Raw genomic sequence first — 13269 nt, 5'->3', positions numbered from 1 at the left:
ATCTGCTTTATTCCTAAATAATTCGTAATTTTCAACAGAAACTTTCCGTACGTTATTATTGCATCCTACATTACAATATGCAATTTCCACAATATGTGGTCATCTGTGAATATAATGGGGGTAACAACTGTAGGAGACCAAAAACTGACTGCAGTAAGCAAGTTCAAGTTATTGTACGCTGTAGTAGTTACGCAGAGGTGAAGAGGGTCACACAGGATAGGCTAGCATGGGCAACTCCATGAAACCAATCTTCAGATGGAAGATCACAACAATAAAAACATTTGATTCAGCATACACCAGACTCCAAACAGCGTACACAACCTGTATGCTCAGAAACACAGAAAATCATATTGGTTCCATCAGCAGGAAACTTCAACCCGTAATTGTTATGGAACACTGCGGCGATTTTGTTCATTAATAAAACCCAAAACTGGGGAGTAATAAGAAAGTATTGTTGTAACTTCTTATCAACCTCATTACCAAAATACATATTAAGAAGACTGGTAAATTTTTATTTTAAAGGGGTCACTCCAAAGCGCCACGAAAGTATTTGAGCAATGTATAAAATTAGAGAATCAGTGCACAATATTGAAAGCCTATCTACATTATCTATATCTGCATGACTAGTCTGTAATTCACAATTGAATGCTGGCAGAGGGTTCAGAGAACCACCCTCAACCTATTTATCTACCATTCCACTCCCCTACAGCATTTGAGGAAAAACAAACACTTCAATATTTCCGTACAAGCTCTGATTTCTCTTATTTCATTACAATGATCATTTCTCCCTATGTAAGAGGGCTCTAACAAAATATTTTCACATTCGGAGGAGAAAGTTGATGATTGAAATTTTAAGAACCTGCTCCAGCAAAATGCTTTTGCTTTAATGACTGCCACCCCAATTCACATGTGATATCTGTGGCATGCACTTTCCTGTTTCCCAATAATACAAAATGAGCTGCCTTTCTTTGAACTTTTAAATGATGTCCTCTGTCAGTCCTATCTGGTAAGGATCCCACACCATGCAGAATACTCCAAAAGAGGACAGACAAGTATAGTTGTAGATAGTCTCTTTAGTAATCCTAATCTTCTAAATGTTTTACTATTAAATCACAGTCTTTTGTTTGCTTTGCCACCGCATTATCTATGCGAGCATTCCAATTTAAGTTATTTGTAAATGTAATTCCTAAGTATTCAGTAGACTTCACAGCCTTTAGATCTGTGTGAATTATCATGTAAACAAAATTTAGTAGATGCCTTTTACTACTCGTGCAGATGACATAAAAATTTTTATTATTTAAGGTCAGTTACCACTTTTTGCATCGTATGGATACGTAGCCTAAATCATTTTGCAGTTCATTTTGATCATCTGATCACTTTACAAGACAGTAAATGATTTGCGAGACTGTAAATGATAGCATCATCTAAGAGGACTGCTCAGATTCTCTCTTAAATTGTTAATGTAGATCGGCAACAGCAGGTGGTCTATAACACTTCCTTGAGGAATGTCAGATATCACTTCTGTTTACTTGACGATTTTCCATCAATAGCTATGAACTGTGACCTTTCTGACAGGAAACCACACATCCAGTTGTACAACTCAGACAATACTCCATAGGCACACAATATGATTAGAAAATGCTTGTGAGGAACTGTTTCAAAAAGTCTTCTGGAAATCTACAAATATGGAATCAATTTGAGATCCCCAGTCGACAGCACTTATTACTTTGTGTGACTAAAGAGCTAGCTGAGTTTTAAAAGGTCGATATTTCTGAATCTATCTTAGCTATTTATCAATGAATCATTACCTTTGAGATAATTCAAAATATTCAAACACAATATATGTTCCAAAATCCTAATGCAAATCAACATTAGTGATATGAGTCTGTTATTTAGTAGATTACTCCTCTTTTCTTTCTTGAGCATTGGTGTGACCTGAGCAACTTTTCAGTCTCTAGGTATGGATCTTTATCAAATGAGCGGCTATATATGATTTCTAATGGAGCTATTGTATCAGCATTCTCTGAAAGAAACATAAATGGTTTATGACACTGAGGAGAGCTACTACTAAGTTACTCACAGTTGCAGTTGTTCTTGATTTGAATACTGCAATATTTACTTTGTTGTCTTTGGTGAAGAAATTTCAGAAATCCGTGTTTAGTAACTCTGCTTTAGTAGCACTGTCATCAGTAACATTACCACAGCTATTGCGCAGTGAAGGTATTGGTTGTGTCTTGCCATTGGTGTACTATACATTCAACCAGAACCTCTTTGGATTTTCTTCCAGATTTCAAAACGAAGTTTCACTATGGGAATTATTAAACACATCTTCCACTGAAACCCACCCTAAGTTTCGAGCTTCAGTAAAACATCGCTAATCTTGGAGATTTTGCATTCTTTTAAATTTTGACATGCTTTTTTTCATTGCTTCTGCAGCTGAGTTTTGACATATTTTGTGCACCACCCTTTTAATTTATTTGGTATCCATTCAATTTATTTGGTATATATCTCTTAATTGATGTCGATACTATTTCTCTGAATTTAAACCATCTCTGGTCTACACTTACATAGTCAGACTTGAAGGAGTAGAGACTTAGTAGAGACCGTCACCTTGGAAGGCATCAAGTTAATTTTTATCTGCTTTCTCATTAAATGCCCTATTGTGTACGGCTGAAAATTAATAGAGATAAGGCAAACAGAATGTGCAAAGTAAGTGGAAATTACTCGTCTCTTCCCCGATTACAGTGCAATAGAAGATACTACAAGATGTTGACAGATTGCCCTATCTAGGTAGCTTTATATGTAATAATGAGGTCACAGATGCAGAAATCACCAGCAGAACTGTAAAATCAGTCCATATGGCAATTAGGTCTGTAATATGTCAACAAAGCTTTGCCTGTACTCCTTTATTGTTTATATTTGTGATACTTGGAAAATGTCAGTAAAATCAGCACACAGTCTCCATATTTTTCACCAACAATGCTAGAGATGAATTCTGAAGATGTTAACCCGACCAAGTTACAAACGATGTAGTGCTGAGAATACGAGGTCTACACAGCCTGCACAAAATTATTGTTGAAAGAAGACTGAAGATTGCAGGTTATGTTCTACACATGTAAGGTGGAAGAATCCCAAAATCAACACTGTTGTGGAAATCAATGGACTGATACAGATGTACAGGAAGACCTTTTAACACCTGGAACTTTTGCAATGAATCTTCAATGCATGGACACAAACTTGGAGGAAGGTGAGAACTTGGCAGCTGATCGAGTGAACTAGTGGAAACCAGTTCCTTGTATGGTACACAGCAAATCTGAGTAAGTTAGTAAGTAAGTAAGTAAGTAAAGTAAGTACAACTGGGGATTTTGCAAAACTGTTGGATGATCGATATTATTGTCTAGATTTGACACTGTTGGACTTCTACCTTTTCCTTGATGTGTATTCTTCAAATTGTGAGTTTTATGAGAAAGCTGATAGGTACTTACCAATCAACCTTCCCTCACACGAACTGACATTGTCTCTTTATAAATTCTACTGTGCTAACAATTATCTACTGAGAATCCTCGACTAGGTCTCCACAGCTCAAATGAGCCAGTTTCTTTTAAATTTCTGTCTTTGGCTATAATTGTCTTCCAAGTATGGTGACACAACATCCTGTCATGAAACTTTTGCCTTTACATTTGTTTACTTTTCTGGACACTGCCTTTTTCTGCACTGTGCACCAAATACACTATGTGAGTAACGCCCAAGCTCCAACAACCAATCGTGAACTGTAAACAGTTGTACACTCTACCAGGGCACATAACAAACAATTAACATTTGTTTTTTAGTGTTCTAAGCTGTGAGGTCATCAGCGGACAAATAATTTAGTACCTATTCCTAGGCAGCCGGAGTGGCCATGCGGTTCTAGGCGCTACAGTCTGGAACCGAGTGACCGCTACGTTCGCAGGTTCGAATCCTGCCTCGGGCATGGATGTGTGTGATGTCCTTAGGTTAGTTAGGTTTAATTAGTTCTAAGTTCTAGGCGACTGATGACCTCAGAAGTTAAGTTGCATAGTGCTCAGAGCCATTTGAACCTATTCCTGACGTGCAGTTGTTTGGAACAACGACTGACATGATCCAAAATATTACTTTCTTTTATTATAGCTTCACTTTTATTTTGTCTAATGGTTACTAATTTCAGTATCAAATTCCATCATCAAGCCACTATATGATCAGAAAGCATAGTGTATCATTAAAATATTGTTTAATAAACAGATTACCATTATATCATCATTCCTTAAAGTAATGTCCAAACTGGAAGGACAGATGATTAATTTTGAGTATATACAAAAGTCAGAGTACTGAACCGGATATGAAAGAAGGAAAACCAGAAGGGCAGTGAGAGACGGGTGCCTTCTATCACCTTACTTCCTTAATATGTTCATCAAGGAAGTAATAACAACAAAGAAAAGATGACAAGAATCAAAAGGTAATTTCTGGAATACTCCAAGGAAATGTGATAGGGCCATTACATTTACAATGTATATAAATGATCCAGTAGAAAGTGTCAGAGGCTCCTTAATATTGTTCACAGGTATTACACTTGTCCATAAGAAAGTGTCAACAACAGAAGACAGTATCAATTTGCACAATGACCTGCAAAGGATTGGTGAATGATGCAGGCTCTGGCAGTTGACCCTGCACATAAATAAATGTAACATATCACACACACACACACACACACACACACACACACACACACAGGAAAAGAAATCCAATACTGTACAACTACACTATTAATGACAAATTGCTGGAAACAGAATCTACCATAAAATATCTAGAAGTAACTATTCAGAGCAACCTTAAAGTGGAATGATCACACAAAACAGCAATAGAAAAGCAGATGCCAGACTAACATCCACAGGAAGAATCTTAAGTGAATGTAAATTACCCCTGTGTCCTTACCCAGTACGACTGACAGAAGAGAGAAAGAAGATCCAATGAAGTGCGGAGTGTTTTGTCACAGAATCATTTAGTCACTGTGAGATCATTACAGAGATGCTCAGCAACTCCAGTGGTAGATGCCATAAGAGAGCAGTTGTGCATCACGGAAAGATTTACTACCCATGTTTCGAGAGAGTAGTTTCCGAGAAGAGTCTGACAACATAATAGTTTCTCTCATATACAATTCACGAAATGATCACGAGAAGAAAATTTGAGAAGTTAGAGATAATACAGAAGCGTACTGACAGTCATTCTTCCCAAACACTGTTCACAAGTGGAACAAGGCAGAGGGGGTCAGTTGGTGGCATGAGACGTACCCCCTGTCACACACAGTTAGGTGGTTTTTGGAGCATGATGTCGATATGGAAATTTAATTGCATGCATATACACTGCAGATTGACGACATCACAATAGTAAATCAGAGTAGGAACTAAATAAAATATTTCAGGCCTTAAATCAAGAAATGGTAAAACTAAAGCTAAAAATGAATACAAAGAAGACAAAAGTTATGGCTACAGACAAGAAAGGAGGTGGAGGCAGGACTGACGCAAGAACAGGCAATGAGCAACTCAAGAAAGGAACTGAAATTCAGTATCTCAGTAGCATTTTGCAAGAAAACAATCAATATTTCAAGGCATTCAAGAAAAGAATAGCACAGGTGAAGAGTTGCTTCCAAAATAAGAAGAAGCTGCAACTGAATAAACATATCAGCTCCCACATTAAGAAAATATTTGTAAAGACCTTTGTGTGGAGTGTTCTGACACACAGATGCAAAATCTGTACATTAGAAAAGCCAAAGGAAGCTCACCTCAAACCTGCTGAAATGTGGTTCTGGAGGAGAAGTACAAGAACTAGCTGCATTGACAGAAAAATTAAAGGAAATAGGAGAGAAGAAGGAACCACTGAAAGTTATAGGCCAGAGCAAAGCAAAATACACTGGACACTTAACTGGAGATGATAATCTTTTAAAAAACATTTCTGAAGGCAAGATCATAGGTAAGAAAACAAGGGGATGGCTGAGAACATCCTACTTAAACAATATGATCAATGAATGGGATTTTCTTCACACATGGAGATGAAAACAACTGCTGAAGAGAGGAAGCTGTGGCTGCAGAGACAAGGTTTAACCTTTTGGAAGAGTAAGGACAAACTAATACAAAATATGATTCTGCATGGCAGCTACATATGGAATAAATGACAACTTCTTGTGTGCATTCATCAAGTCACTTACCCCAGTAGGTGTCTTATCTACTAAAAGTAAAGGTCACTGTTGTGCTTTCAATTGATGTGAACTGCACCCTGAAAATGGTATGTCTAGTTTGCAGTTGTACAGAAGCTTTTTATTTTGCAAAATGGTTCAAATGGCTCTAAGCACTATGGGACTTAACATCTGAGGTCATCAGCCCCCCAGACTTAGAACTACTTAAACCTAACTAACCTAAGGACATCCCTGCCTGAGGCAGGATTCGAACCTGCGACCGTAGCAGCAGCATGGTTCCGGACTGAAGTGCCTAGAACCGCTCGGCCACAGTGGTCAGCTTTTATTTTGCAAAGAAATTTTTGATAATAAGATGAACTGATGCTGGTACTCGCTACTGAAACCAGTAGTACTTAGACACAAAAAAAGTGTGACTACAGAATTAAGAATAATTTTTCCAAACAATTGAGTATTTTTTTCAAAACAACACCACAATAGAGGAAACTTATTTTAAACTAAAGACACAAAAGAAAAAAAGAGAAACTGTAAAGATCTTGAGTCTCATAAGACTCTCTTGGGAGGAAAATATAAGATATTTAATTGGTAAACTTGCAAGGCATACTTTTTTATGTTGTATAAACTACGAAACTGTTAGCATCTTCAGCTAAAATTTACTTCTTCTGTCTTAATATACCTTCCTTCACTTTCAGCTGCAGTGTGGAGACAGGGGTGAGGGTGGGAGCGGGAATGGAGTCGAGGGTGAGGGCGTACTGCTTTAAAATGGTGATTCTTGTATTGATATTCTTAACAACAGATTTATATCTCTTGCTTATGAAAGTCTGCATGCGATGACAGCTGCACTAGTAATACCTTCACAGGGTCGTATTCAAGTTGCAAGGCTAGATCTATGCCAGCCATGGCATGCTCCCAGCCTTTCCTCCTCGTGATCTGGTTGTAGCATTGGGACTGCAGGGTGTCTAAGCAGATGTTCAGACCATCAAGCCCTGCCCTCTGTAAGGCAACCAGCTGTCTTGTCAATATGAGGCCATCGGTTGTCATTAAGACACTTTCGCGATCTTTTATTTTTTTCAGGGCACCTGTGAAACAGCAAATTATTCTAAACAAACTGAAACAAATAATTTGTAACATTTCTGCTGCATATGAAACAAAACTCCAGTTGATAAATTGAAAATACAAATTCCTTAAAAGTTAACTGTACATTTGCCCTAATACAAAGAGATAAGAAGGGTTAATAAACTGAATTGAAGAATGCAAGTTAAGATAGCAATGAAAAAATAATTAGAGGCATAAGATCACCTACTGAAACAGAGAAATGGGAATCAATATGAACCATTACCACTACTGTCAACTGATTCCATGTCTCCATGCACACTGTATAAACCACTGTGGGTTTGTCCGACAAAGTACATTGTTGTACCACACATTATGGATTTTCCCCATTCAGTGCTCATGTGGAGTGTGGGAAGAATGATTCTTTAAATGGTTCTGTGCATGCTGTAATTAATCTTGCCTTCATGGTCCCTATAGGAGTGATACATATGCGGTTATTGTATAATCCCTAAATACCTCGCTTAATACATGTTCCTGAAATTTCATAAGTTGGGTTTTGTCATATATTTGGCGTCTATCTTCACTTGTCTGGCATTTCCAATTTTTAGTAGCTTCTTGATGCTCTCCCATGCATCAAATAAATCTATGATCAATCATGCTACACTATTTTGTATACATTCAATGTCTGCCATTAGCCTTATTTGTTATGGGTCATACTTAAGCAATATTCTAGAATGGGCCACACAAGTATTTTGTAAGCAATGTCCTCTATCGACTGATTGCATTTTCCAGTATCTTACCAACGAATTGAAGTCTGCATTCTGCTTTGCCTACAAGTGAGTCTATGTCACCATTTCATTTCATCCAGATATTTGTATGAGTTGACCAATTAAAACTGTGATTATTTGATAATGTAGTCATACAATACTGTCTTTTATTTGTTTTGTGATGTGCTCCAATTTACATTTGTGAAAACTTAAACTCAGTTGCCCATCTTTGGACCAATTTGAAATGTTATGATCTGACTCAAATTTGTACAGATCTTTTTCAGGCAATAATTCATTATAGACAACTCTATCATCCAGGAAAAGTATGAGGTTCCTTATAATATCATCTTCCAGAACATTAAGGTACAACATTAATGTAATGGTATAAATTACTATAACTGTATAAATAAGTTTATAAGTGTGTAAAATACATTGAACTATTTGTTACAACAAAACATTGTACTGGTATACTCAGCAAGATGTCAAATCAGCAGATAGCTATATTTTATGTTCAACATTTTGTGTACAGCATATATGCTGGAAAGGATTTATACCCAAATTAAATAAATCTGAAGAAATGGTAGTGTGTCTCTGGAAAAAAAATCCATAAAAACTCATACAGTCCAATTTGCTATTATGTCACTGTTACTGAAATATAATACAAAGTAACTGAATTCGATGAACATTCTCAGAGTGCAATATGCCTCAGAGTGAAATGCACAGTAATGTCAACATTATTTTTCAAGGCTATGTTTGTGAAAATGGATGACAGCATACCGCACATTTTGTTCTCAATCTGAGGAAGCATTATGCACTGTAAAACACTGTACTGCTGTTCTACATAAAAGCTGTCGCATTGCCAACATCTTTCCCCTGCTGGCTGTTCTACACTTCTCATCACTGATTCAACATGTTGTAAGGTATTTTATGCTGTACAACACCACAGTCCAATCTGGTAAGGATACATTAAAAATAATATATGAATTTCAGTATTGAAACTGGAACAGCAGAACAGCTCTCATCACACTGGATATCAAATCGAGGTTGGATTACAGCCATGGGTACATTAATTCATGCTACTCAACTGTATGTCATATGTCAGAGTTCATCAACTGTAGTGGTTGGCGACTGGTGGCTGGCGACTGGTGGCATACCCATCTCTTGGCATCCTGTGAACAGATGTTCTCCACAGGTGACAGATTTGAAGAAAATGCTGGATATGGCAACAGTGGAATACTCTCTGTATCGAGGTAGCTCAGTACAGCTCAGGTGATGTGTAGTCTTGCATTATCTTGTTAAAAGATAACATCACGGAGCCCTTGAAAATACGGCACAGCGATAGGCCTTAACAAAACACAAATGCAATGGCTGCTGTCCAAATTACTGGCTATGTGAACCAGAGGTTGTGACATGTATCCAGTTGCACCCCATACCATCACATCACATGCTGGACCCGCATGGGAATGACAGGTACAATCTGGCCAGGTCTGTTGGCATCAGAGCCTCCACACACAAGTACATCAATTGTGACGATGTTACAGAACCGAGACTCATCTGATACGATGACACAGTGCCATTCCTGTGTCTGGCAATGTTGTTAGTTGCACCGCTGTCAGTTCACCTCTCTCTAGAGCTGCATTAAGGGCTTGACAGTCTGTGCTGCTCCAGATGCCATCACATTGTCTGTGTGGATACTTGTCTCACTGTTTACAAGCCCACTTCCTGACTAAATGTACACAACTTCACTGCAGGATCACGTACGCATGAGCAAACACTTGTCTGCCCTCTCAGGTGCTAGTTGGGTGGCACTACTGAGGCCCTGCAAGGCATTTAGCATGGCCCTCCTGAACCTACCAATTCTATGTTCGCACAAAATGAGATTCTGAGCAATGCAAGCAGCAATATAGTGAAACAATAAACCAGAGTCTCAGCAGACCATGAGCCTGCCACTGCCAAATCTGGAATGCTGATAAACATTTCTCCTTCTTCCATTATGCTTAACACGGTCTTCGTGTAAACAATCAACACCGAAATAGAATTTCTGAATGAGAAACCTGCTCCATAAGCTTATCTTGCATACAGAATATGCATGGGAGTGCTGAAAAGTAATGCCTCTGAATTTTTTATTCTGTTCTCAATATCAGTCGAGGTATGACACGTCACACATATTACTTGGTCAGCTTTCCCACTTCACTGACTCGTGGCACACCCCCCTCCCACAAACAGATGGAGTCACAATAGGCAGCCCACTCTGACCAGAGATTGTGAATATATTTACGGTGCACTTCGAGGAAGAGGCCCTGATGTCATCCAAATGGAAATCCTTCTTCTTCTTCCTCTTCTTCTTCTTCTGTTATGTGGATAACACACTTGTCATCTGGCCTCATGGAAGAGACAAACTTCTTGACTTCTTTGTACATCTGAACTCCACATGCCACAAAATCAAATTCACTATGGAGACCAAAGAAGAAGGAAGACTACCATTCCTGCACATCATAGTCAGGAGAATAACGGACAGCACCCTGCGCCACAGCGTGTATCTGACTCTACAAAACACATAAACTCAGTTCTCCCTATGGCACTGTGAATAATTTCAATAACAAAAAGTGTGATGAACGTTGCAGCGTACATTTAATTTCCACTTAGGCTTTGCATTCAAGATCAGTCTTACCTGAGAGTGCAACATTACATCTTTGGTTAATTTAATTATATGTTCATTAGATTTTGGTTATAAGGCACGTTTTGCTGCCTAATGTTTCATCTCCAAATGCTGGAAACAATCCATGGAGGAAGAGGAGTATGTAAGACATTGGTGGACCAGGTTGGAAGAATCTGTGAATTTCAATACTCTGTAGAAGTGCTCAATCATTTGAAAATAACTTTCAGACCTTGTGGCTATTCTAACAGATGCACATAAGGCACTACATTCTAAAATATTTGCATCTTTCACTGAAAAACAAGCAACTAGAGGAAAAGTACTCTTGCCATTTGTAAAAACAGTCGCAGATCGCGACCTCCGAGTTCTATGAAGAGAAGGTATTGACGCAGTGCTTAAACCAAACTGAAGACCACAACAGCAGCCATACTCAAGTAAATTGCTATGCAGTAGTTTCAGTGAATTTGACAATGATGTGGCTGCTTTCATGGTGGCCCAGTCATGTTGTGGGGATAGGGAATGCCAGTGACAGGGATGGAATTGTAGGTGACAGATTGATTTTTTGCAAAGCCTTGTATCAATACCTCCTTAATTATTGAGCTGAAAAACTGTAAAAAACATTCATACAGTAAAATCACACAAAAAAATTTCCTATTTCTGCAGGTATTGTGCCTTCTGTTTCCTTTTCATTACAAAAACATATTGATTCAAATTTATAAAGTCACAACTATGTCGCTGTGATTTGTGTAACACACATTCTGGAACATGTTCCAGGAATGTCATGAAACAGACAGCTTTAAATACTTACTCTAGCTCATCTTTCAAGACTTGCATGCCAACAACAACACCATCTATCCAATCTGTTTTTATTTCTCTTTCATGTAAAGATTTCTCCACAAAGGATATCATCTGCCATGTAGGCAGTGCAAGAGGAAATTCCACACTCACATTTGGGTAATCAAGTAGAGTCTGTGCCTTGTCAGAACCAAGTACAATCAACCCAATTTCATCTTTCCCACTGGTAAATATCTGGAAACATATTAAATGCTAAAAATAAGTTTTGTTTATAACAAGTTGTATACCAATAAAAACATCACACACAGATACTCTTTATAAAATTATTTAATTGGATAGATAAAAAATCTACTCGCCAAGCAGTGGCAGAACACACACATAAAAGACTGTTGGGATAGGCAAGCGTTTGGAGCCAGTGACTCCTTCTTCAGGCTAAAGGGTTGCAGGGGAAGCAAGAAGGGTGAAGGAAAAGGACTGGAGAGGTCTAAGAAAAGGGGTAGATTTTGGGAAAGTTACCCAGAACCGTGGGTCATGGGTGACTTACCGTACAGGATGAGAAGGAAAGACTAATTGTTGGGGACTGCATCGGGCAAGATTCGGAAACCTGAGAGCTTAAAGGTGGAAGACAGGGTAATATGCAAGACAGAGATTACTACTAAAACTTACATGAGTTAATAAGAGTGAGAAGCTAAGCGTATTGTATACAACAGCTGCGGGAGGGGGTAGTGAAAATAGACGGGAAAGACAATGAAAGATGTAGAAAGCTAAAACGGAGTGAAGCAAAGAGTAATTACAGTGAAGAAAGGCTGAGACAGCAGAAATTAACGTAAATTAAAGCGAGGTGGGTGGTGAGAACCAAGGACACGTTGTAGTGCTAGTTCCCACCTGCGGAGTTCTGAGAAACTGGTGTCTGGCGGAAGAATCCAGGTGGCATGTGTGGTGAAACAAGTGTCGAGGTCACGTATGCCATGTTGTAGAGCATGCCCTGCAACAGGATATTGTGAGTTTCCAGTATATACACTATGCCTATGCCCATTTATCGTAACTAATAATTTGGTGGTAGTCATGCAGATGTAGAAAGCTGAACAGTGTTTACATAATAGCTGGTATATGACATGTGTCGTTTCTATTTTTCGCCTGATCCGCAGTTCTGGGTGACTTTCCCAAAATCTACACCTTTTCCTGGAACTCTCCAGGCCTTTTCCTTTACCCTTCTTTCTTCCCCTTCAATGCTTCTGTCTGGAGGAGCCACTGGCTCCGAAAGCTTGCCAATCATAACAGTCTTTTATGTGTATGTTCTGCTGCCACTTGGTGAGTAGATTTTTTATCTATTCAATTAAATAATTTTATAAATAATATATTGTTTTTGTTGTTATAGTCACTCTTTATAACCTACTTAAAATACATCACGTACCCTCCTCTCCACAATTCTTCGAACACATAGTTTTGCCTTTTGTAAAAAATCACTGCGTTTCTGTATAACATACTTGGAATCAAAGTGTCCAACATCTATTACAATCATAAACAGAAGAAAGAAAGTCATTGTATTTATTGGCAGTATTACGCAATCAAATATTTTGAAAGAGTTCCAGTGGTATAAATTTACAAAATCTTACAAATAAATATATACGTTTATTCTTTAAATCAATTCTTAGCAATAACATAATAGTATAAATTGCAGAATCAATATAGCCAATTTTAATGTAATGACTGCAATAAAAATACAAAATAACAGCGGTAAGTTATAACAAATGAGAGAGAGAGAGAGAGAGAGAGAGAGAGAGGCATTTAGACAA

The 13269-nt window shown here is 38.1% G+C and overlaps 1 protein-coding gene across 1 annotated transcript in view; it reads right to left on the bottom strand.

Moving 5' to 3' along the window:
• Positions 1–13016, bottom strand: part of LOC124554865 (molybdenum cofactor biosynthesis protein 1-like) — a 67534-nt gene extending 54518 nt beyond the window's left edge. Inside the window, exons 1-3 of the mRNA XM_047128536.1 lie at positions 12888–13016; positions 11487–11707; positions 7055–7310 (exon numbers count right to left, since the gene is read on the bottom strand). Of these exons, the coding sequence (XP_046984492.1) occupies positions 7055–7310; positions 11487–11707; positions 12888–13016 (606 nt within the window). The remainder of the gene's footprint in view (positions 1–7054; positions 7311–11486; positions 11708–12887) is intronic.
• Positions 13017–13269: the final 253 nt, after the last annotated feature.

Source organism: Schistocerca americana, chromosome X (genome assembly GCF_021461395.2).
Source record: "Schistocerca americana isolate TAMUIC-IGC-003095 chromosome X, iqSchAmer2.1, whole genome shotgun sequence".
Classification (NCBI taxonomy): domain Eukaryota; kingdom Metazoa; phylum Arthropoda; class Insecta; order Orthoptera; family Acrididae; genus Schistocerca; species Schistocerca americana.
This window is presented reverse-complemented; position numbering and strand designations above follow the sequence as displayed.